The sequence below is a fragment of the Canis lupus genome, chromosome 22, assembly GCF_003254725.2.
Source record: "Canis lupus dingo isolate Sandy chromosome 22, ASM325472v2, whole genome shotgun sequence".
Taxonomy (NCBI): domain Eukaryota; kingdom Metazoa; phylum Chordata; class Mammalia; order Carnivora; family Canidae; genus Canis; species Canis lupus.
The window spans coordinates 32,705,395-32,732,167 of record NC_064264.1 but is presented as its reverse complement, the minus strand read 5'-3'; the positions used below and the strand labels follow the sequence as shown (position 1 = coordinate 32,732,167).

The window sequence follows — 26,773 nt, the reverse complement described above, 5'->3', positions numbered from 1 at the left end:
CGATCGGGGCTCGCGGGAGCCTGCCACCGGCGCCTCCTACCGCGGCCCACGCGGGCGGCGCGCGGAGGAGGGGGCGGGGGCAGCGGCGGCTGTAGCGGCCGCGACCTGGGCGGGCGGAGGAGTGTGACGGGCCTCGGGGCCGCTGTGGATGGTTTCTAAAATGATCATTGAAAACTTCGAGGCGCTCAAGTCCTGGCTCAGCAAGACTCTCGAGCCCATGTGAGTATCCAGGGGCTTTCTCCTTGCAGGGGTGGAAGCGGGAGATAGGCGGACACGGAGATCTGTGCAGTTTGCCGAAGTGCCTGTGATGGAGGCCGAAGCGGTGAACAGAGGTCCCGGGGTTTTGTGTTTTCTCCTTTTCCCACCGTCGCTCCCAGGTTCGGGATACCCCCAGAGAGCCTTAGCTGACCCTTTATCTTATCGTGGAGTTGGTCCTTGAACTGATAACCTCCAGTTCTCTTGTTTTCCCGTTATATGTAGAACGGCCCCAGCCTACACACATTTGATGAAGGCCCCCAAATCGGTTTCTTTTCTTTTAGTGAATCCAAGCATAACCTCTTGCCCAAAGACCATTTTATCATGTTTCTTTAAATGAAGTGCATGGTCCTTACTAGGGATGAGGGCAGTTCTAGTGTAAGCCTCTCACGTTTTACCTAAATACAGTCCCTGAAAGAAAGGCCACGTTTCCCATGTGCTATCTGGCTCACCAGCACCTCTCTTAACTGATTGAAGATGTAACAGGTGCTCAGGTGCCCAGGAAGATTCCCTTTTCCCACCTTCCCGCCTACATGTTTGTTAGTTTGGAGAGGAGGAAGAAAGTGTTATTTATCCATATGGGATATTTAGCAGTTTTTAAGTGGATACTGTAGATGGACTGTGGGGGGTGGGGGTGTGCAAAGTGTTGGAATGTTTTAGGTTGGAAAAAACGAGTGTTTTCAGGATTTATCTTTTAATACGTAGAAAATACATCTTGGGCTAGGTGCTTTATCAAAATTGGTTGGTTTACAATAAACTAAATGAAATAGGGAAAACCCACTCATTAAATTAGTTTATTAGGTGCCTGCTATGTACTGTGGGAGGCTTCGGTGATGGAGCATTTAAATTCCAAAGTTGGAAGGATGGTAATAAATAAATGAGTATTAAATAAGATTAAAATAGAAGTGGCAATTGTAATAATAGAGGGTCATATAAAAGACTGATTAGAAGACCTCTCACAGGAGATAGCATTTGAGCAACACTTAGAGGAGGAGAAGGAACCATCTGTGTCAAAGTCTGGAGAAAGACTGTTCCTTGCAGAAGGAATAGCAAGTGCAAAGGCCCTGTAGCAGATACGATCACAGTGTGTTCCAGGAAGAGAAGGAAGGCAGCCACTGCTGCAAGGAACATTGTGATGGAGGAGAGAATGGAATAACGTGAGGTTGGAAAAGTAGGCAGGGGCCAAATTACAAATTAGGGCCCCCCTAATTTGGAGCCAAAAGGGTCTTCGAGGCCATGGTAAAGACCTAGGATTTTATTTGAATTACAGAGACAACATTAGATAATTTAAAGCAGGCAGGGACTGATTTGATTTTGTTTAACTCTACTTGCTTTGTGGGGATTAAGGGGGCAAGAATGAAAGACTACTTTGAAGGGCATTGTAGGCAGAAATGTAGGTCATTTATATTAGAGTGATAGTGGAGACAGAATGAAATATGTCTTATAAGTAGATCTTATAGAACTTGCTGATGGGTTAGATGTGGGAGATCAGGGAAAGGGAAATTAAGGATAATGGTTAAGAAGTTAACCTAAGCAGCTGGATGGGTGATGGTAGAGAAGGATAGGAGAGAACAGGTTGAGGGGAGGAGAAAAGGTAATTGGTGTTTGTTACAAATCTAAGTTAGATATCAAATAGGTGGTTGGGTTATATGAGAACTCAGGCCGGGACTAGAGAAATTTGGAGTCATGCGGAAAGTATTTGAAACTGTGGAATTGTTAGGAAATTTCCTTGTAAGAATGTGTTGATACGGAAGAAAGAGGCCCCAGGTCTGAGGTAGAAGATATTTGTTACTAGAGAAACAAATGTATGGCAAGAGAGGCAGGTTGTCAACTTCATGGGATGCTGCAGAATGTATGAAAAAGGTGGAGGCAAGTAAGTGGCCCTTAGGTTTGGAAAGGTAGAAGTCATTGGTGATCTTAGCAAAATAGTTTAATTGAAGTGAGGTGGTCAAGATAGAAGCCATATTTCAGTGGATGGAGAAAGAGGTGCAACAGTGTAATGTTTAGAGGACCAACTCTGGAGTCGAATGGTGGCTGACTTTGAATAGTGCCTCTCCACTTACCAGCTGTATAATATTGGGTAAATTACTTAACTCAATGCCTCCCATTTCCTCATCTGTATGGAGAAATAATATTTATTAAGAATCTTTGGACATTGCCTGGTTTGTAATTAGCACTCAATAAGTGTTAAGTGAACAGAAAACTTAAAAAAAAATTTTTTTTTTTGAGGATTTTATTTATTTATTCATGAGAGACACACACAGAGAGAGAGAGAGAGAGAGAGAGAGAGAGAGGCAGACACAGGCAGAGGGAGAAGCAGGCTTCATGCAGGGAGCCCGACGTGGGATTTCATCCCAGGTCTCCAGGATCAGGCCTTGGGCTGAAGGCAGGCGCTAAACCATTGAGCCACCCAGGGATCCCAGAAGTTTTAAGTTTAAATAGAAATTCTTAAAAAAAAATTTTTTTTTAGTATGGTTGACACACAATGTTACATTAGCTTCAGGTATACAGCATAGTGATTTAACATCTCTATATGCTATGCTATATAACCAAAAAGATTATTAATAGTGTATGCTTGTGATTTTTATTCACTTTTGATAAAGTTTGTTTCAGGTATGATACAGCCTACTTAGATGATTGTAGCATTGCAGTCATAACTTATAATAAATACAACCTAGACAGTAGTAAGAATTGGGATTGGTTCTTTCATAATGTACATTACTGTGGTAAAATTGAGCCCTTATCCAATTCTTGTTCCTCATTGCATTTCAGGTGAGTTTTTGATGACTTTTAAAGCTGATTTCTAAATAAATAAATAAATCTGATTTAAATTATCTAAGACTTGTGATTTCTAAACTTGGTTTTGTAAAACTTTAAGATGTGTTTGTTAAGGTTTTTTTTTTTTTTGCTTTACTTTAAAAATATAATTGCTAAATAAATAAATAAAAATATAAGTGCCAAATAGCGTCTCTTTGAAGGAGGAACATTTGAAAGAGCAAGGTTAAGATGTAACTCAAAACTTATATAGAACTTTCTAGCTACTTGTGCTAGTTAAGTATCTCATGGTTTGGGACTTCCCCTGTATTTTGAATATGTTAATTCGGCAGACATTGAGTACTTAACAGTACTGAGCAGTGTGCTAGATATTGCAGATATTGGGAAACGAGCTGAAATAACTATCTTCATATTGTTAACCATTTATCTTTTAAGACAGATGTTAAACAAGTAATTACAAGACCTTTGAGTGTTAGGAAGTCCAGAATGCGGTCAAAATACATGTGTGGAAGGTCAGGAAAGGCTTTGCTGGTATAACATTTGATCTCAGCCTGCAGGAGTGAAGAGCAGTTTGCTAGGGCAGAAGGATGGAAATGGAGAGCTGGGAAAGCATTCTAGATTTTGAAGGACAGATGTATAAAAGCCCTAAAATGAAAGAAAAGAAGTGTTTTGGGAATGAAAGAAATTGAAAAAAAAAGCAAAGGAAAGAATAGCAGTGGATAGCTCCAGAGAGAGGATCCGCATCATTCAAGACTTTGTTGAGTCATGTTAAGGATTTTGGATGTTAATTGAAGGATAGTGGGAAGCCAGTGAAGTGTTTTAGGGCAGGAGAGTTTTCGCATCAACATAAAAACAAAAACCCAGCCTGGGCAGTGTTTTGGCGTGAAATAAGGGTCGGTAAATCTGCATGTTATTTGATTGTAAAGTCTGTAGATGTGTCAGGGCTCTGAGTTTTGTGGGGTTTTTTTTTACCCCTAAATTATTGAAAATGCAGGTGTTAAAATTGGCATCTTGAAATACTTAAGGTTGACATTTTGTTCTCTCAAACAATTGCTTAGTCATACTTGTTAACAATAAAATGAAATTAGATGTTGGTCTTTAACATTCATTTCATTTTGCTAATGGGATGTCTTGGAAAAAGAATTTAAGCTTTTTTTTGATATTCAATTTTTCTGGTTTTGTTTTCTACACAGAAAAGGTTTCCTGCTGTATTTTGAAACTTTATGAGTTTACACATCACTAAATAGGGTAACGGTAAAATCGTGGAATTTTTTTTAGCTGGTGGGAAACCTCAAAATCAAATTAGAAAATCCTTAATTTTTCAGAAAATGGAGAGTCAGACTTAATTATGTGCCTAGATTTTGTGAGTTTAGTACTAAAAAACAGAATGCATGGTTTTGTGTTCTGTGTAGTGCTGTGGGAGTAATGTTGTGTGGTGGAAAGAAGCCAAGTTTTGTAACCATATAAACTAGTGTTCACATCCAAGTTCTGCCACTTATTAACTGAGTAATCTAGGCAAATGAACCTCCCCTTTCCTTATTGGTATAATAAGGGGAATTATACTTATTTCCTTCTGTAGTTAGGTTGGAGACACATTTTTTAAAAGATTTTTAAATTAATTATTTTAGAGAGTGTGCCCCAAGAGAGGGCACACTATGGGGAGGGAGGGAGAGAAAGAGAATCTTAAGCAGACTCCCCGCTGAGCTAGGAGCCCTGCTGACTCGGTCTCATGACCCTGGGATCATGACCCGAGCCAAAATTAGGAGTTGAATGCTTGACAGAATGAGCCACCCAGGGGCCCCTGAGACACATTTTTAAGAGCCTGCCTCTTCCCTTCTTCCTTATATCCTGCTTGATTTAACATAAATAAGTTACATTACTTGTTACTGTTATCACTACTGCAGCTTCTACTACTGCATTTGTATGCATTGCTGAGAGTTTTTAATTACTTCCAAGTTCTGAGAGGTAAGCATTTTTCAAGTGATGACACTGAATGGCAGAGTTAAGGTACTTGTCCAGAGTCACACAGCTACCTATGGCATATGACTAAACAGTCATTTAAACTCATGCTTTTTGCCTCTAGAGCCATGTTCTTAATTTATTATCATACAGTATAGTGTATTCTGTCCTATTACTGTACGTACTTTTTTTGCTATGAAATTTTCATAGTAACTAGCTGCAGTTATAAAGGAATAAAGTTCTAAACCATCATGGTTATCAGTACTTTACAGTTGAAGAAAACCTTCGGAGTTTTTCTAGTCTTTCTCCCTTCACCCACACTTGTTAACTATACCTTTCTCACCACATAAAATTATTTTTGTTCCCATTTTACCAGAAGAATTGAAAGGTGATCTTTTCACTACTGAACTTTATTCCTATTTCCCTCCGTTAGTCTTTCTCTTTTTACAGACCCCTTTTGGCATAGAAAGTCAATTTCTTAGTCCTTAAGGAAGAAAAACTCAGCAGCAATAGGAGCAAAAACAAAACAAGAAATAAAATCAGTCACTTTCATGTTAGCTTTTCCTTTCAGTAGTAAATCTAGAAATAGTAGTTTTTAATTTTTCCCTCCTTTGTCCCCATTTACTTCTTAATCCCTTGTCATATAGTTTCTTCCTCCTTATATGCAAACAAGATTTAAAAAAATTTTTTTTTAAATTTTTATTTATTTATGATAGTCACACACACAGAGAGAGGCAGAGACATAGGCAGAGGGAGAAGCAGGCTCCACGCACCGGGAGCCTGACGTGGGATTCGATCCCGGATCTCCAGGATCGCGCCCTGGGCCAAAGGCAGGCACCGAACCGCTGCGCCACCCAGGGATCCCACAAACAAGATTTTTTACCTCAGTGTTACCAATGATTTCGTGTTTATTAAATATAGAGATTTTACATAAATTTTGTATTTTGTCCTGATGTATAACATTAAACAATGTTAATACTGCCTTTTTTAACATCTCATTTCTCTTTTCAAATCAGTCCTATCCTTTTTAGTTATTTTTCTTGCCTTTTAATTATATTTTTTCAAGTTTTGTTTCAATGCCTTTTTTTTCCCCTCAACTATTTCTACTCCTGTCATCTCATTTAAATTCATTCCCATGGATGGTTTTTATTATAATCTGTGCCAGTAGTCCTTTAAAAACAACAACAACAACAACAACAACTGTGTGTGTATGTATTGTGGAATCTTTGAACGTTTGATTAAAGACTTCCTTCCTTAGGATATTGCATATGCTATGTATAAATTTGCATTGAATTTCAGTTTTTCCCAGAGAACCTCTAGTCTCCACATTATTTTTCACATATGTATGTTTTGACGTAACCACTCTTTAAAGCCTTAAACTCTTATTCCAGTTGCTAGCTGTATATTCACCTGGTTCTCCCATGTGAACTTCAAACTACATTTCTGAAAATAAATGTTCTCTGAATTTACTAATTTCCATTTCATTTCCTTAAATTTTCCAGGCTTGAAATTTTATTTTTTGGCTTTTCCTCCCTTTATTCTTTTCCCCCTTCAGTTAATCATTGGGTTCTATCTCTTTCTTTTAATAACGTTGCTCAGTTGGGGGCCTTACACTCCTTATCTAAACCGTTGGGAGTTTTTTCTCCCTTCTGTGTCCATCCTGGATGCCCAACCTTGATTATATCCTTTTGTTTGATCAAAATCCTTAGCACTCCTGAATAAATTGGATGCATTTTGACTTGGCTTTCAAAATGTATGATTACTTATCTTTCCAGTTTGTATCTTCTCATTTTTTTGTGAGTCTTAACTTCAGCAGAGGTGAACTTTTTTCTGTATCACATTTTTTTTCTCATTTTTTAAATTTAAATTCAATTTGCCAGCATATAGTATAACACCCAGTGCTCATCCCATCAAGTGCCCTCCTCATTTCCTGTCACCCAGTTACCCCAATCCCCCCTCCCCCCCCACCTTCCCTTCCACAACTCTTTGTTAGTTTCCCAGAGTTAGGAATCTTTCGTGGTTTGTCTCCCTCTTTAATTTTTCCCACTTAGTTCCCTTCCTTCCCCTTATCCCTTTCACTATTTCTTATATTCCATGTATGAGTGAAACCATATGATGATTGTCCTTCTCTGATTGACTTACTTCACTCAGCATAATACCCTCCATTTCCATCTATGTTGAAGCAAATGGTGGGTATTCATCTCTTCTGAAGACTGAGTAATATTCCATTGTGGGTGTGTGTTTGTATACACACACACACACACACACCACATATTTTCTTTATCCTTTCATCTCTCGAATGACATTGTGGCTCCTTCCACAGTTTGGCTATTGTGGACATTGCTGCTATGAACATTGGGGTGCAGGTGTCCCAACGTTTTACTACAGCATTATATTTGGAGTAAATACCCAGTAGTGTAATTGCTGGGTTGTAGGGTAGCTCTATTTTTAACTTCTTGAGTAACCTCCACACTGTTTTCCAGAGTGGCTGTACCAGTTTGCATTCCCACCAACAGTGCAAGAGGGTTCCCCTGTCTCTACATCCTCTCCCAACATTTGTTGCTTCCTGTCTTGTTAATTTTCACCATTCTCACTGGTGTGAGGTAGTATCTCATTGTGGTTTTTATTTTTTCTGATGGCAAGTGATGTGGAGCATTTTTTCATGTGCTTGTTAGCCATGTGTATGTCTTCTTCGGAGAAATTTCTGTTCATGTCTTCTGCCCATTTCATGATTAGATATTTTGTTTCTTGGGTGTTGAGTTTGATAAGCTCTTTAGATCTTGGATACTAGTTCTTTTTTTTTTTTTTTTTTTTTAAAGATTTTATTTATTTAGTCATAGACACAGAGAGAGAGAGGCAGAGGGAGAAGCAGGCTCCACAGGGAGCCTGATGTGGGACTCGATCCTGGGCCTCCAGGATCACACCCCAGGCTGCAGGCGGCGCCAAACCGCTGCGCCACCGGGGCTGCCCTATCTGATAATTCGTTTGCAAATATCTTCTCCCATTCTGTAGGTTGTCTTTTAGTTTTGTTGACTCTTTCATTGGCTATGCAGAAACCTTTTACCTTGATTAAATTCCAGTAGTTCATTTTTGCTTTTGTTCCCTTGCCTTCATAGATGTATCTTGCAAGAAGTTGCTGTAGTCAAGTTCAGAAAGGTGGTTGCCTGTGTTCTCTAGGATTTTGGTGGATTCTTGTCTCACATTTAGATCTTATAACCATTTTGAGTTTATCTTTGTGTCTGGTGTAAGAAAATGGTCCAGTTTAATTCTTCTGCATGTGGCTGTCCAATTTTCCCAGCACCATTTATTGAAGAGACTGTTCTTTTTCCAGTGGATATTCTTTCCTGCTTTATCAAATATTAGTTGACCATAGAGTTGATACTGTCCCCCTTCCCAACTTTTAGAGGGTAACATGATAAGCTATATGTATGTTGAAATCAAAGCTCAGCAAAGATTCCAGGTCTTCCGGAAAGTGATTTGTGATACATTCATCTGGAAGGAATGACATGACTCTTCTCCTAGGACAGTTTGCATTGATTATGACTTTCATCATTTGCTTTCAACAATTACTTGTTTAGTAATTGATTCTTATTTATTTTAATTTCATTATTAGAATCTCACGTCTTGAAAGTAGATGCCAAAGCTTAAGATTTAACTGTCTCCCTGTTGTATATGGTGCCCAGCACAGTGCCTCATGTGTGGTATATTAAATGCACTGGTTGAAATTTCTAGTTTGTATAACAACCTAGGCAGAAGAGTGTAGACTATAAAATCTACCATACTTTAATGAGAATTTTATTTCAGAGCAGTAGATATGTGAGCAATTTGAAAAATTACTAATCTCTGGGTCTGTTTTTCTTTATTTTTACTTGATAGCACCTTCAGATTATGTAAAGTTTAAGTGATTTTTTAGGGTGAAAGGACATTGAAAAATAAATATTAATAACATTTATTCAAAGTATTTTTTTTTAAAGATTTTATTTATTTATTCATGAGAGACACAGAGAGGCAGCAACACAGGCAGAAGGAGAAGCAGGCTCCATGCAGGGAGCCGGATGTGGGACTCGATCCTGGGACTCCAGGGTCACGCCCTGGGCTGAAGGCAGGCGCTCAACCACTGAGCCATCCAGGCGTCCCTCAAAGTATTTTTGAATGCTATTATATGCAACCTACTGGCCTCCGCAGAGCTGCCCTGAGAAGAATGCTATGTGGTTGGTAATTCTAGTCTAATGAATTTTACAGCTGGTAGAAGTTTTTTTTAATAGCTAATTATTGTTTAAAATAGTTTTCATCACTCTCTTCATCCCTTTAACTTTTGTTGAGTTGACTCTCCTTACCACTTTTCACTGCTACAGCCTTACTTGGCTTTTCCATCCGAGTGCTGAGCAGTTAAAATGGACTTAGCAGTTTTTATACGTTTTAGCACTTTCTTATCTTTGGCTTGCAATAGTTTTCAGATAAAATTATATGCATAAATGAAGACAGAGATAGTATTATGAACAAAGCAGAAAATAAGCTACTCTACTGTTTGGTGTCTACACATCAGGAGTGACTAATTCAGGCTTGAGCTAAACAGCTTCAAGGAATATTGTTTTTTTTTTTTCCTCCTGCTTCCTTAGTCCCAGGAAATAGAGAATGAGAAATGAGTGGATAGTATAAGTCTTTCCTACCAAACTTAGTCACTTACTTCCACTACCTCATTTCTGTGGAAGCATCCTTTTTCAGTCTACAAATAGTAACTTCTCAAACAGGTAAAAGTTTATTTTTAACTTGGCATCATATTAAATATTGCGTGTGTATGAAATAATGGAATTCACTTGAGATCTCTTACTCAGTGATTCTTCCTGAGATATTTTGCCAACATACAAGCAGATACATATATTATTTATAATTCTCTTTTTTGCATAGTTGGTATCATACTTGGATGTCATTCTATGAAATATGTAAAAGTGTTGCCTTTTTTAAAGGTTACATAGTGTTTTAATGGATATACCATAATTTAACCATCTATATTGATGAACTGGACAAATAGTACTACAGTGTATATTTACCACATGACACACCATGTGTACCCATCACTTAGATTCTACTGTTAACATTTTAGTGTACTTGCCACTCTTTCTTCGATGTATTTTAAAGTAAATTGCAGATGTTAATGAACTTAACCCTAAATACTTACCATTGCATATCATTAGAGTTCAGTATTTATAGTTTTTTTAAAAAGCTTGACATAATCTGTATACAGTAGTGTACACACATTTAAAGTGTATCCTTTGATGAGTTTTGACAGATGTGCATATCTATGTAACTCCGTTCCCTATCAAAATAAAGAACATTACTACCATTCTAGAATGTTTCCTCTTTCCCCTTCCCATGCTACCACTTACCCATAGAAATAAGTACTGTTCTGATTTTTTTTCCTCACTGTATATTAGTTTTGCTTGTTACTGGAACTTCGTATAAGTGGAGTTTTAGAATTGGTACCCCTTAGAGCAGGACTTCTTTTTATTTTTCAGAATGTTCTTGAGCTTTATCCATATTGTTGCATATATCTGTATCTTGTTCCTTTTTTTTTTTACTGCTGAATAGTATTCCATTGTCAAATGCATGCTATATGGTTATAATAATGCTTGTGCTATTTTTTAACAGAATTTTTCTTTTTCTTTTCAATTGAAAATAATATATACTTGTTTTAATAAAAATTCGAAGAGTATAGAAATAGAAAGTGAAAGTGAGTCTTCCTTCTTGATCCTCGTTTGTAAATACATAATTGTATATTTATAAAAATAAACATACATGTATTATGTTTATGTAGGTACATACAATTGACCCTTGAATAACATGTTTAAATTGCACGGGTCCACTTATACATGAATGTTTTGTAGTACTGTGAATGTATTTTTCTAATAACTCTCAAGGTTTTCTTTTACCTAGCTTACTTTATTGTAAAAATACAGTATGTAATTATATATAATGTACAAAAGGTGTATTAATTGACTTTATATTTTTGGTAAGGTTTCTGGTCAGTAGTAGGCTAGTAGTGTTTAAGATTTGGGGGAGTCAGAAGTTACAGATTTTTGTGTGGGGGTTGTCCCCCTTAATCCTTGCATTGTTCCAGGGTCAACTAATTTTTTAACATAGACCAGATCATGTTGTTCATATGTTACTATACAGATATTGTAATAGACAGTATGCGTATCTTCCCATATGATTATATTCTTTAGCTTCTTGTCTTCCTAATGGCACCATAGTATGGCTCACATACTCATTATGTGAGTGTACTGTATAATTTCTTTTAATAGTGCTTTAAGACAAGGTAATTGCTTTAAAAAATAGCTTATTTTCTTAAACTATTAAATTCCTGCATATAGTTACAAGAAAGAAAACCTGCCAGAAGGCTTTGAAATGAAAAGTCAAAGTCCTCTTCACAGTTCTTACCCTAGCATTTTTAATATTAATACTAATATGCATAATATGTAGTCTTTATGCTTTTAAAATGGCTGATTCCAATTTTGAATAACTGTACCATAGTTTACTTAACCGTATTTTTACTTGTGATTTAGTTCATTTCCTAGGTTTTTTTTTTTTTTTAACTTTATAAATAACTGCAGTGAACATCTTGCCATATGTAGTTTCCTTTTTTCTTACTCTTCCTTCTTTCTTTCCTTTCCCTCCCTCTCATTCTCTCTCCATCTCTTTCTTCCTCTCTGCCCCTCCCTTCTCTTTATTCTGTTTCTTTCTCCTCTTCCCACCCGGTCCTGGTCCTCATTACAGAGGAATTTTTTTCCAGATGTCACCTAATGCTGCTGTTGGAGGCCTTCTTAACATTAAAGTGTGCTTTTGGTGATGGTGTATTTAAATCCAGTAGTTCAGATACACTTGTTTTTTGAAGTCATACTGTGTTGTGGCAAGTAATTTCTCTAGTTTATTTGTCTCAGCCATTTAAAGAGTGATAGGAGAGAAGTATGTCAGTATAAATTCTGGTTTTTGACTTTATGACTTTCTGCTTCCTGCTGGTCCTACACTCCCTGGTTTTATGCCCACATTCTCCAATTATTTTTCATTGCTTACTGGCAATTTAAAAGTTGTTATAAAAAATACAAATTTAAGATTTATACAAATCTTAAAAAGCTACTATAAGTGAAAAATACTTAAATGATTACAAAGTCTACCTAAAAGCATAAAAATATGCCCTTCAGCAGATCATTTATTGCTCTTTGTAATACAGTTGTGTGTGTTTTTTTTTTTTTTTTTTTTAAGATTTTATTTATTTATTCATGAGAGAGACACACACAGAGAGAGGCATGCTCCATGCAGAGAGCCTGATGTGGATCTTGGTCCTGGGACTCCAGGATCATGGCCTGGGCCGAAGGCAGACACTCAACCGCTGAGCCACCCAGGCGTCCCAGTAATACAGTTTTTTAAATTGAATAAATCTCCTGAAGAACATTTTTTTTTAAGATTTTATTTATTTATTCATGAGAGACACACAGGGACGGAGGGAGAGAAAGAGAGAGAGAGAGGGAGGAGAGAGAGAGAGAGGGGGGCAGAGGGAGAAACAGGCTCCATGCTGGGAGCCTGACTTGGGACTTGATCCTGGGTCTCCAGGATCAGGCTCTGGGCTGAAGGCAGCACTAAACCACTGAGCCACCCGGGCTGCCCCAACATTTTGTAATCTTAAGGTGTAAAGTATGTCACTTTGATACATTTATATATCTTGATAAAATTGCCAGTGTAGTGATATTTATCACATAATTATAGTACAATATTATTGTCAGTGTCTGTAATACTGTGAATTAGGTCTCCATGGCCTATTTACTACTCATTACCATCTATACCCTTAAAATACCATCGTTCCCATCTCCTCCCCCCACCCCACCAGTGGCCAGTCCCTGGTAGCCACCTATTAACTCTGTTTTTAAGTTTAACTTTTTTAGATTTCACATATACATTACCTTGCATAGCAGAATGTGCTAATAGTCCATCATTTTCTTCACAAAAGGAAAGGTATCTTCCTTTCTTGTGCTGAATAATTTTCCATTGTCTTTATGTATCACATCTTCTTTACCCATTTATATGTTGAAGGGCGTTTGGGTTGTTTTCAGATCTTGACTATTGTGGATAATGCTGTGATAAAAATGGAAATTCATATATCGGGATCCCTGGGTGGCGCAGTGGTTTAGCGCCTGCCTTTGGCCCAGGGCGCGATCCTGGAGACCCGGGATCGAATCCCACGGCGGGCTCCCAGTGCATGGAGCCTGCTTCTCCCTCTGCCTATGTCTCTGCCTCTCTCTCTCTCTCTCTCTCTCTGTGACTATCATAAATTAAAAAAAAAAAAATTAAAAAAGAAATTCATATATCTCATCAAAATCTTGTTTTAATTTTCTTTGGGTATATACGCAGAAGTGGAATTGTTGGATTGAATGATAGATCTTTTAAAAACTTTTGAGGACCCTCCAAGTTATTTTTTATAGTGGCTGGGCCACTTTATATTTCCAAGCAACAATGTATAATAAGAGTTCTCTTTTCACAACATCCTAACCAGCATCTGTTGTTTTTTGCCTTCTTGATGGTAGGTATTCTAACAGGTGTGAGGCAGTATCCCCTTGTTTTGATTTGCATTTCCCTGATGTTTCGTGATATTTAGCATCTTTTTCATGTGTCTTTTGACCATTTTGATGTCCTCTGGGGAAATGGATAATTTAGTTCTTATTTTTTTAATTGGAATGTCTGGTTTTGTTTGTTTTTGAGTTGATGGAGTTCTTATATCTTTGGGGTATGAACCCTTCCAATTTATGGTTTACAAAAATCTCCTTTTCTGCAAGTTATCTTTCATTTTGTTCACGGTTTCGTTTGCAGAAGCTTTTTAGTTTGATGTAGTCCCACTTGTTTCTTTTTGCTTTTATTGCTTTTGCTTTTGGTGTAAACTTCAAAAACTCATTGCTAATACCTATGTCAAGGAGTTTACCTCCTCTTTTCTTTAGGACTTTTGCTTCAGGTCTTAAGTTTAAGTCTTTGATCTATTTTGAGTTAGTTTTTGTATATGTTGTAAGATTTTGGTTTTTTATTTTTTTGCATATGACCAATTTGCCCAACACCATTTATTGAAGAGACTATATAGACTACCCTCTCCCTGTTGTAAATTCTTGTCTTCTTTATTATAAATTGGCCATATTTACATGGGTTTATTTTTGGGCTCTGTTCTGTTCTCTTGGTATAAGTGTCTGTTTTTATGCCAATACCACACTTTTAATTACTCTCCCTTGTAATTTAGTTTGAAATCAGAGACTATGGTGCCTCCAGCTTTGTTCTTCTTTTGTAAAACTGCTTTGACTATTCAGGGTCTTTTGTGGTTCCATACAAATTTTAGGAGTTGTTTGTTCTATTTATGTGAAAAATACTATTGGAATTTTGGAAAGAATTGCAGTGAATCTATAGACTGCTTTGAGCAATGATGGACATTTTCACAATATTAATTCCTCTGCTCCATGAACATGAGATGTCTTTCCATCTGTTTGTTTCTTTAATTTCTTTCACAGTCGTGTAGTTTTTGTTGTACAGGTTTTTTATTTCCTTGCTTAAATTTATTCCTAAGTATTTTATTATTTTTGGTGCTGTTGTGAAAGGGATAGTTTTCTTTATTTTTCAGATATTTCATCATTAGTATAAAGGAATGCAACTCACTTGTGTATGTTGATTTTGTATTCTGCAACTTTACTGAAATCATTGATTAGTTCCAAAAGTTTTTTGATTGAGTCTGTGGGTGGTTTTTTTTTTTTTAAGATAAAAATCATGTCATTGGAAAATAGCCGCAGTGTTACTTTTTAATGTTACAATTTGGATGCCTTTTATTCTTTTGTTTAGCCTAATTGCTCTAGCAAGGACTTCCAGTACTATATTGTGAGTAAGAGAGGTGAGAGTGGGCAATATTGTTTTATTCCTGATGTGAGAAGAAAAGCTTTCAGTTTTTCTCCATTGAATGTAATGTGAGCTGTGAGTTTGTATGATAGCCTTTATTGTGTTGAGGTTTGGCTCTTTTCTACTCAGTCTGTTAAGGTTTTTTTTTATATGAAGGGATATTGTATATTGTCAAATATTCTTTCTATGTCTATTCAGATGATCATGTGATTTTCAATTTTCATTTTATCGATGGGATATCTTATATTTGTTGATTTACGTATGTTGAACCATTCTTCCTTCCCAGGGATAAATCCCAGTTGGTTGTGATGTATAATCCCTTCAGCGTCTTACTGAATTTGGTTTGCTAATATTTTCTTGAGAATTTTTGCACATATATTCATTAGAAATATTGGTCTGTAGTTTTTTTTTTTTGTGGTATTCCTTTATTTTATTTTATTTTATTTTATTTTATTTTATTTTATTTATTTTATTTTATTATTTTATTTATTTATGATAGGCACACAGTGAGAGAGAGAGAGAGAGAGGCAGAGACATAGGCAGAGGGAGAAGCAGGCTCCATGCACTGGGAGCCCGACGTGGGATTCGATCCTGGGTCTCCAGGATCGCGCCCTGGGCCAAAGGCAGGCGTTAAACCGCTGCGCCACCCAAGGATCCCTTTTTGTGGTATTCCTATCTGGTTTTGGTATCAGGGTAATGTTAGTCTCATAAAATGAGTTAGGAAGTGTTCTCTCATTTTGGAAGCATATGAGAATTGATTGGTGTTAATTCTTTAAATGCTCTATAGAATTATCCAGTGAAGCTGTCTAGTCCTCGTCATTTCTCATGTTGGGAATTTTTTATTGCTGATTCAGTCCAGATTTTCTGTTTCTTCCTGATTTGGTCTTGGTGGGCTGTATGTTTCTAGGAATGTATACATTTCTTCTACATTATATAATTTGTTGGCGTATAATTATTCACAGTACCTTAAGCTTTTATGTATTTCTGTAGTATTTATCATAATGCCTTTTTTATTTCTAATGTTTTTTTCAGCATTCACTTATTTTCCTCTTAGTCTAGCTAAAGGTTTATGAGTTTTATCTTTTCAAAGAACCAGCTCTTAGTTTTATTAATCCTTTCTGATGTTTTTCTGGTCTCTCATGACTTTCCACTCTGATCATTATTATTTTCTTCTTTGTGATAACTTTGGGCTTAATTTATTTTTTTCCTAATTCTTTGAGGTGTAAAGTCAGGTTGTTTATATGAGATACTTCTATTTTTTTAGTATATGCATTTACTGCTATAAGTTTCCTTTCAGGACTGCTTTTGCTGCATCCCACAATATTTGCTATGTTGTTTTTATTTTATTTGTTTCAAGATAATTTTTTATTCTCCATTTGGTTTCTTCTTTGGCCCAGTAGTTTGGAAGTGCATTGCTTCCATAGTTTCCACATATAGTTTCCACATATTTGTAGATCTTCTTACTTTCCTTTTGTTGATTTCTAGTTTCCTATCATTGTGGTCAGAGAATATAGTTGGTATGATTTCAGTCTTCTTAAATTTGCCAAGATTTGTTTTGTGGCCTATCACATGCTCTATGTTGGAGAATGTTCCATGTGCCCTTAAGAAGAATATTTATTTTACTGCTCTTGGCTAGAATGTTCTACATATCTGTTAAGCCTATTTGTTCTGAAATGTGGTTCAGTTCCAGTGTTGCCTTGTTGATTTTCTGCCTTGATAATCTATCCACCAAAGAGAGTGGGGTATTGAAGTCCCATACATTTACTTAATGTATTATTGTCTGTGTTTCCTTTAAGATCTGTTTCAGTTGCTTAATATATTTTAGTGTTCACGATTTGGAAATGTATGTATTTACTATTGTTATATTTTCTTGATGTGTTGACTTTTATCATTGTATAATGACCTTCTTTGACTCTTGTTACCCTTTTTGGCCTGAAGTCTATTTTGTCTAATATAATTATGGCTCTGTCCACCTTCTTTCTGTTTTTGTTTGCTTGGAATATCTTCTGTCCTTTCACTTTTGAGCCTCTGTGTATCATTAGAATGGAAATTAGTCTCATATAAGTAGCATATACTTGGGTCTTGTTTTTTAATCCATCCAGCCACTCTATATTTTGATTGGTGAACTAATCATTTAGTTTAGGATGATTATTGATATGTAAGGATTTACTACTGCCACTTCATCTTTTTCTTTCTGGTTATTTTGTTCTTTGATTGTTTTTTGTTTGGTTTCTGTCTGTAAGTTGGTTTTCCATGGTGATTTGCTCAGTCTTCTACTTTTTTTAGTTTCATGTCTATGCTGTAGATTTTTGCTTTGTGGTTACCATGAGGTAACACAAAAAAATCTAGACAAAGCAGTCCTTTTTCTGCTGATGAAAACATATATTCATTTGCCTATAAAGATTCCATAATTTTAATTTTCTTTTATATTTTTGATTCATAAGTTATATAGCTTAATAACTAAAATAACTATAGCTATAGTTATTTTTAATATGTTCTTTTAATATGTCCTTTTTTTATTTTTAAGATTCTACCTATTTATTCATGAGAGACAGAGAGGCAGAGGCACAGAGGGAGAAGCAGGCTCTCTACAGGGAGCCTAATGGGGGACTCAATCCTGGTACTCTGGGATCATGCCCTGAGCCAAAGGCAGACGCTCAACTGCTGAGCCACCGAGGCATCCCAATATGTGCTTTTTAAAAATTTATATTTTTTACATTAAGTAGGTTCCGCACCCAAGGTGAGGATCGAACTCACAACCCTGAGATTTAGTCTCCTACTCCACCACTTTAGCCAGCCAGGTGCCCCTTTAATATGCTTTCTTTTTTTAACCTTTGTGCCATAGTTCAGAGTTTAACATACTATTCTAAAGAAGAGTTATGGTATTCTGAGTATTCTCAGTATTTATTAACTTAATTAAAGTTTTATGTACTTTGTCATTTCAGCTTGAAGAGCTCTTTTTAACATTTTTTTTTAAAGATTATTTATTTTAGAGAGAAGGAAAAGGAGCAAGCAAGTGTGGGAGGGAGGAGCAGAAGGAAAGGGAGAGAGAGTTTTAAGCAGACTTAACGTTGAGCACAGAGCCTGACTTGAGGCTCCATTTCACAACCTTGAGATCACCACCTGAGGGGAAACCAAGAGTTGGACACTTAACCGACTGTGCCACCCAGGTGTATCTGATACATGCGTAGTTATAGTGAACTCCCTCAACTTCTGTCTGGGAGAACTTCTATTTCTCCTTCATATCTCAGTAACTTTGCTAGTGGAGTATTCTTGGCTGGTCGTTTTTATCTTTCAGTGTTTTGAATATGTCATTCCATTCATTCTCTTTTGGACTGTAGAGTTTCTGCTGTGAAGTCTGCTTGTAGCCTTATCGGAATACCTTTATAGGTTACTGTCTTTTTTTTTCCCTGGGCTGCTTTTAAAATTCCTTATTGTTGACTTTTGACAGTTTTCATATAATGTATGAATGTATGTAATGTACATATGATGTACTCCAGGTTTTTTTTGTTTTTCTTTTTTACTTTTTAAAAATCTTAGTTCTTTCTTCTCTTCCACCTGAATTATTTCTGTTGTTAAGTGTGCTAATTCTCTCTTCTATAGGATCAGCTCTGTTTCCAGTGCATTCTGATTCATTCTTCATATATTGAGTTCTTCAGCCAAGAATTTTTTTTTTACAATTTTAATCTATTGGATTAAATTCTCCTTTTGTTTGTTAATTTTATTCCTCAAATCATTGTATTGTTTTCCTGAGTTTTCTAGTAGCGTATTGAATTTCTTCATAATAGCTGTTTTGTATTCTTTATCAGATCACAATACTTCATGGCTTTGGGTTTAGTTGCTGGAAAATTGTCATTTTTTTTGTGTGTGACACCATATTACTGTGATTTTTTCATGGTGTTTGATGGAAAGTGCCTTGGCTTCTACATTTGAAGTAGTAAACCCTTTTCTTATTTAGGCAAGGTTCTGTTTACTTTGATTCTTAACAAGTCAGCGGGTTTGTAATTAGGAGTCTTCATTTTGGTTTCCAGTAGGTGGCACTGTAGTGCAAGCCTTTTCCTTTCCTGTATCAGAGCTGACTGCATTAAGGTTGTGAGCAAGTACATTGGAAAGAAAGAAAGAAAAAAAAAAAAAAGGACCAAAGGGTGGCTGGAGAGCTTGGGGAGAGGTGTATATTTGGCACGTTAGTCTCTAGGTCTGCCAGTGGCTTGCTGGGGGATCCTCAATTTGGGGGAGGAGTACAAGAGGTTCGTGGGTGGTCCTCTTGCCCCCCAAGGGAAAATAGCAAGAGACTGTCTTCTTTAGTTCCCTTTGCTTATTCCCAGTCACTGCGGTCTCTTTTCAGAGAGAGCAACTGGTTTTTGTAGTGTCAGCACGCATGGTCAGGCAGACATATGTTCTCCTGCCTTTACCCTGCACTTCCTCTGCTGGAAGGGTTGTGCTGGCTTGCTGCTGGACCAGCCACCATCTTCTCTGCTTTTGCTACAGCCTCTGTGGTCCAGTCCACTCACAGATGCACAAATGGATAGGTCTCTTAGGTGTCCTGGTATCCTGTGCAGAGGCGCTTTTCTCCCCCTTCAGTTATGAATATCTAATTGGTTATAAATCAGAGAGGAGAGAAGAAGGGAATGACTGACTCATGCTGCCATGATGCTGATGTCTGTAATATAGTTTTAAATGGAATAAGTAGTTCAAGATATTTAATTTAGGATCTTTTGGGGACATTTTATAAGAAACTGCCAATGTGACTGTAGTTATATGTTTATATTATTTTCTTTAATGATATCTCCAGTATAAAGAAGTTTAATTCTTTATAATAGACAGTGAATGAGGTAGACACCCTTTTGAAAACTGTTCATATGCTTGCAGTGACCAATCTCTGAAGTTTTTCGTGCACTCACTCTCTCAAACTGGATTCTGTTAAAGTTTGAAGTATCTGATAACACTAAATAGCCAAAATTGGACAACAGTTCTATGAGGAATTATGACTCTTCATTTTGGTTATGAAGAGGCTTTTGAATCCAGCAACCTTTGTTGGTTCAGACTAAGAATAGATTTTATTGCCAGGCTGAAACATTGGGACATTTTGGGGACTATGTTGTGGTAAACTGGGGAAGGTAAATTAACTTGATCAGATGCTTTTCTTAAGAATGATACAGGGGCGTGTAGAGGTTTAATTAGATTATATTTTGGAGACAAAGATTAGCTTTTTCTTGTAGTTTTAGGAGTTGTGAAATGCCTGAATTTGGGCTTTGGCAGGAGGTTAAGAAATGGCAGTATTCATGGAACTTGCGTACTGAATATATATAAGGAGGAAAAGGCAACAAGGAAGGACTTGTCAATATGCTAGAGACGTTTATTGACTTTTTTTTTTTTTTTTAATCTGTGACAGGTCTTTGAACTTGTTAGTATACCTTTATGTATGTCAGAATCGGTTTTGACCTAAACTGAGAGCTGTGTTTTGTGAGTTTTTGTTGATAATGCTCTTGATTAGTGTGCTTACATAATGTGATGCTTGGTTGATACATCTTAACACCTTGTAATTGGGTCTGGGGAAAAGGTAAACATAGTTACCTAGAATTCCTGTAGGGGAAACAAACTAGCATAGCATACCAATAGTAACAATACCTATAGATCTTCGGTCTGGCAGTTTAGGAAAAATTTTTAAATGTTTTTATTGAATTTCGTTCTTATTTATCTCTCCCAAAAGGTTAAAGTTTGTTCATGAGTGTTCAGAGAGGGGGATTCTGTGGCTCTTGAAAAACAGGGCGATTTTTTTTTTCATTTTCAGATTACATATTGAATTATTTTAAAGTTCGGTTGGTTAGTTTTTTTTCCAGACTTCTAGTCTTAGTGCTATTTCTTTTGGATACTTCTGTCTCTTCTTGGTCATGAAGGGAAGTATTTCCTGGCTTCCTCTCTTTCCTAGTGACTGAAAGGTTTGTAAGTAGGTAGAATGTGAATATGAATAATTCAAGGGGTGGCCTTTGGAGGTCTTCTCCTTTCCCAGGGAACTCAAGTCTTCTATGAATTGGAGTGTAAAATGTATACTAAATATGCAGTTTTGTTGTGGGCTGCCATATCATTATTTCTTCTTCAGTCCCACTTTTCTTGTAAGTTCTGTGACCATGATTCTATGACCACACCGGTCTGTGCTCAGCTTGCAGTTTGGGCGACTGCTCTTTGCACTAAACATTATAGAGTTTTACAATCTAAATTAATGGGTCTTTGAGAAGATGAAGATTGATCTTGTCTTTGAATCATATATTTAACATACTTTTAAAGTGAATTTTAAAAGTGATCCTCAAGTTTGTTGGGGGGACTCCTGGACTTTCCTGAAACCTTTCATAATATTTGTGAAATCCTTACTTTTCCAACTAAATATCTTTATGAGGTCAGATTTCTTTATATATTTCAACCATAATAGCATTGAATTTAACAGATTGAATACAAAAGTAGATGTTAGAATTGTTCTGTCTTCTTTTAAGCCAGACATTTAATGGTATTTGCAAAATTGTGAAACATTGCTAGTTTTCTCACCAAATTTTATTGTGGAAATATAATTATTTTTTTATGTTAAAAAAAAAGAGTATTTAGTTTTACAGGAGGCTGTTAGTAATGGAACTCTGCCCATCCCTGCCTTGAGTAGGGATATAACCAAAGTGAGGAATAGGAGTCATTTTCAAGGACCAGTATCATGCCAGAGGAGAGGAAGGCAGTTCCCTTTCCCTGGATTCACTACTTAATCAGAATGATGTAAGCCTGGAACTATTTAGGACTGCTTTTTGTTGCCACAGGAGGAGGGCCTACCTTACAATGAAATGAATTCAAGGGAAAACAGAATAGAAAGAGGGTCCTGGTGGTATCATTTAACTCCTGGATCCAGCTATGCCTGGTTATCCTTACATTAGACTTTCATTTATTTTTTAAAAAATATTTTATTTATTTATTTATTTATTCATTCATTCATTCATTCATTCATTCGAGACACAGAGAGAAAGCGGAGACATAGGTAGAAGGAGAAGCAGGCTCCATGCAGAGAGCCGGATGTGGGATTCGATCCAGGAACTCCGGGATCATGGCCTAAGGGAAGGCAGACACACAGTCGCTGAGCCACCCAGGAGTCCCAGACTTTCCATTAAATTCCTTCTTTTGTTAAACTGTGGATTTGTTATTTATTTGATTTGTTATTTTAAACTAAATTTAATTTTTTTTCAGTTTTAACTCCAAGTGTAGTAAATATTGCTAGATATAGCCTTTTTTTTTTTTTTTTTGATATAGCCCTTTTAAATAAAAGCTCTTTGGAGTTCTCTATAGTCCTTAACTTGTAAATCAATCCTGAGACCAAAATGTTTGAAGACTGTTGTTCTCAAGGAGTGAAGGCATTGCTGCTATTTCTTGGGGGTAATACAGGTAATGAAAGAACTGACAGAATAGTTTTCAGTGTTGTAATCACATGGATTGTGGTTGCAGTGATAAGTGATTGTATAATGCTCATGGATAGATCACGTTTAGATATGCTTATTTTGTGATTGTGATTTTATTTAGTAGGATGAAGTGGGTGTGATAACGCTTCATGAATAATTTTTGCTGTAGCTAATTACTACATACAAATAATCTATTTTTTGCCTGCTAATTTGAATTGAATGAAGTTCTATAGTAAACTACGGCAATTGAATTTTTCAGTGTATATATTATATTTGTTGCAATGGGATTTGGGTTTTTAAAAGAGTAATCCTAAGTACAGAATAAAGAACTATGACTTGGATGCAAACTAGATATTTTTTTTGAATATAAAGCGAAAATTTGGTAGGAACAGATGTGGGTGTATATCCGTGTTCTAAAGTTACTGAGTTAACATATTTAAATTTAATTTTTAATTTCCACTGCCACCTCCAGCTACACCTTCTCAAGATTACCAAAAATGGAAGCTTGGGTTAAATTCCTTCAGTTATCTTCCACTGAATTTCTAAGTCTCCAAGAAACTTGAGCAAAACAAAACAAACTTCTTTTTGAAAAAAATGTACTGGAAAGCTAGCTTTTTTTATTTTCCTGTGTCATTACCGTTTTCAAGCTGTAAATTAAAAAGTAAAAACTAATATAAAGAGTGTCTTAGGAGGATTAATTATAGTCTTTATATCCAGGGGTGATTTGATTCATGTTATTGAAAATATTATTTAGGAAAAGTCTTTTGGGAGGTTCTTTTGGGAGGTTTTATTTTTATTACAACATTTGATTTTCTGCATTGCTTTAGCTTCTCCAACTTACTTAGCATATATACTTCCCTCTTCAGGTACTTTTGGAAAAGAATGACCTTCTTAGATGTTTATCCCTTTTAGTGCTTTTCATTATTACTGTATCTTTAAGACAAATTCAGAGATTGTTAAAATTTTACTTTTACACCTTTAAAATCAAAATTTGAATGACTTCATGGTGATCTGGACATTTAATTTGTTAAAGTTCATTGAAGCATTTAATTTAAAATATTTAATGAAGTGACAGATTAGAAATCCCAACTGTTTATGAATGCTCTCTTTTCTCCATCCCACTGGACTCCTGTGCCTTATGTGTCAAGTAGACCTCCACTTTTGGCCTTTTCTCTGGTTCCATCGGCCTGGGCTGTCCTTTTTACAGATAGCCCAAAGCTTGCTTGTATTCCATTTTGATCCCTGTTTCAATTCTGGTCCCTGTTTAAATGTCACTTTATCAGAGTTCTTCTCTGATGATCTTATATATATTCATTTATTCCTTTCCTGTTTTTTCCTCCTTCCTTCCCTTCATTCCTTTTACTCTATATTGTATCTCCATACTTTACATTATTTTTCTTCAGAGCACTTGTCTACATGACAATATGTTGTGTGTATCTATGTATGTATTGTGTCTCCTTCCTATAGCCGCCGTGCAAATTCTGTGAGAACTTACTTTTTTCAAAGTTGCATACTCAGGATCTAGAAGAGGGCCTTACATAATAGGTGCTCATTAAATATTTTTGAAAGATGATTGTGATACTTGGAAAATAATCAACTATTTTATTCTCAGTACTTCATGAAGATGAAAACTAAAGGGTTCCTGTAAAAGTTAGCTGTTGACCCGTTGAGATTTGCGTATCTTGTCTCTGTCTTAGTGTTCTCTCTTAGGTACTGTGTTAGGCCCAGAGGTTATACATGTGTTTAAGAAGTTCTCTTTTTGGAAAAAAAAAAAAAGAAGTTCTCTTTTTGGATTTTGGTATGTTTTTGATAAAACTCTCTTATATAGTATATATTTTATCTGTAGTGCCAGCTAACTTAAATTTATTACTAATATTTATAAGTTAATTGAAAAGAATACCGTATTATCTTGTGTTTCATGTATCTGCACAGTGTGCCATGAACAGAATTAAACCGAAGTATTATATTCATTCAGGTTTGTGAAGGATTTACTCTACAATCCAGTGTTTAATCTGCCAGGGGCTGTTCAGCCTATGCTTGAAAACATTCTAATGGTGGAAAACTTTCTTTCAGGCAGTTTATTCTGCCTTTGGGAGGCCTTTGTTTATTAAAAGAGTTCATGTCTTATTTTAAGCCAAAATCTGTTGCTTCCACTTACTGGTACTAATTATATCCCATGGAGGATGTATTGAATAAATGTAATATTTCTTGTGATAGCTTTTCAATTATTTGAAAGCCTACCAGTTTTCTCTCTGACATTTTAGCTTTCCAGGCTGATAATTCCTAGTAAGCTGTCTGATAATGATACGCATTTACTACTCTGGTCATTTTCCAGGAATCTGAGTTTGCCTAATGTATTTGTAAATAGTGACACCTAAAAGTGAAAGCAGTGGCTCTCCTTACTGCATAGGAATTACTATTTTCTCTCTAGTACTTAATTTTTTTTATTTTATTGCATCTTTATGATTTAAGTTTTCCCCCAACCATTTCACACTTTATCTCATTTGACTTATAAACTAAAATACTTAGTTGCTCCTTCTCCACCCCACCTTTCACAAATGATATTGGCAAGTTGTTTCATGCCTGCCTTATTTTGTAGTTTGTTTTCATTGTGCTTTGCCCACCCAACCCTCTTAAGCCCCCCAACACACACACACACACACACACACACACACACACACACACACAGACACAAAGGTAATTGGAGTTGGAGCACTCTGTGGTTAGTTTGATGCTTTTTGGCAGATTTTTGTACTTGCTGGATTGAGAAGTACTTAAGGAATATAGAATCAGTGGGAGTTCAGCCTGTTTGCTAAAATAGAGATGAAGTCTGTCACTCAGTGTTCTTTATACTTAAACATTTTCAAAATCTGTTCTTTTTTTCTCTCTCTGTCTGACCTGAAAGATTGCAGTCCCACTTTTCTTTCACTGTTTCTAGAATGCTAGTAACGTTGCATAGGGTAGAGTCTAGCTCTGACAAGATCTATTCATTCAGACTTGCAAACCTATCATCAGCAGTGGCAACGGGTGCTGTAAACTACTGCAGGAACAGTTTTGCTTGTCATGGAGACTTTAGAAAAATAATCCTTACTATCTTAATATGGTTTTCTTTTGATTAGGTAACTTAAACATTTTTACTGCATTAATCTTGCATAGCAGGTTGTTGCTGGGTGTTCAGAAGAAGTAGCATTGGCACTTTTGGTTAAAACATAGAAAAGAGAACAAATATTTTGTCCTTTCTCCTTGATTCATAACATTGAAGCATATTATTGCACCTCTGTAGTTCAGATATTCTTTTACTCAGTTGTAATTTACAAGTACATTTTTTCAAAAATATTAAATATGAAATGACTTCTTATAGGATCTATGAAAAATTGCTTCTCAAATGTAAATTTACCCATTTTTGCCATTAAATGTGAAATTCTAAACCTTGCTTCTACTAGATAATCTGCAATTTAACATATACCAAAAAGTAATTTGCTTTTTCAGACTATTTCAGCATTTAGAATTTTTGTGTATGGTAGTTGATTTGCTGTGGTTGTGATTTTATTGGTTTTTTATTCAGTTCAGTAGCTTCCTATGGAAGATGTTGAGCAGTGATTGTTCAGGAATGATTGCTATTTTATAAAACTGTAGTCTAGGGCTCCTGGGTGGCTCAGTTGGTTAAGCATCTGCCTTTGGCTCAGGTCATGATCCCACTGTCCTGGGGTGGAGTCCCTTATTGGGCTCCCTGCTCAATGGGGAACCTCCTTCTCCCTCTCCCCCTGCTCATACTCTCTCTCTCTCCCTTTCTCTCTCTCTTGCTCACTCTCGTAAATAAATAAGATAAAATAAACCTGTAGTCTATAAACTATAATAATTACAGCAATCACAAAGGTCTTTTTCTACATTTTTCACTGAGAAAATTTTAATTGATTTAAAGTGTCCTATTTAGAAAAGTAATGGAGTGGCTGAGTAGTGGGATAGATTTGGTGTTAAGAGAAATGTAAAGTCACAGTTAAGTCATTAGAAAGGCCGATATTAAGTTGAAAATTCACCACAACAATAAGACCAATGTTGAATTACAGCATTTGGACTCCGTGTGGGGACTGGATTTATTAACAGCAGTTGCAATAAAACAGTACAACACAGTGGTAGTATTATGTATCACAGTGATTTTCAATAAATTATGTTTAGCTTGATGTCTAGTTGTTTAGTGCTTATTCAGGTTATCTAACATGAATAGACATTGTTTCATGGTCTCTTGTGCAGTATTACTGAATTGCTGGCTAACTATGTATCCATAGATACATCATGAGATTATATTTGTCCCATTTCTTTGGGCTTATTTCATCACAGATCTAAGTATTTCTATGCTCATTATGATAAAACATGAAAAAATTATAAACTGTCTTGTCTGTATTTTTAAATTGCCTTTTTTTAAGATTTTATTTATTTAT

At 36.1% G+C, this 26,773-nt stretch overlaps 1 protein-coding gene across 19 annotated transcripts in view; it reads left to right on the top strand.

Annotated features, from left to right (window-relative positions):
• The window catches only part of RBM26 (RNA binding motif protein 26), an 85,817-nt gene continuing 59,044 nt past the window's right edge, over window positions 1-26,773 (top strand). For 18 of the 19 annotated variants that reach the window (XM_025441245.3, XM_025441244.3, XM_049099494.1 and 15 more), the window contains exon 1: window positions 1-219. In XM_025441245.3, coding sequence (XP_025297030.1) covers window positions 149-219 — 71 coding nt within the window. In that variant the 5' untranslated portion in view covers window positions 1-148. The remainder of the gene's footprint in view (window positions 220-26,773) is intronic. The other variant, XM_025441239.3, reaches the window with a different exon arrangement.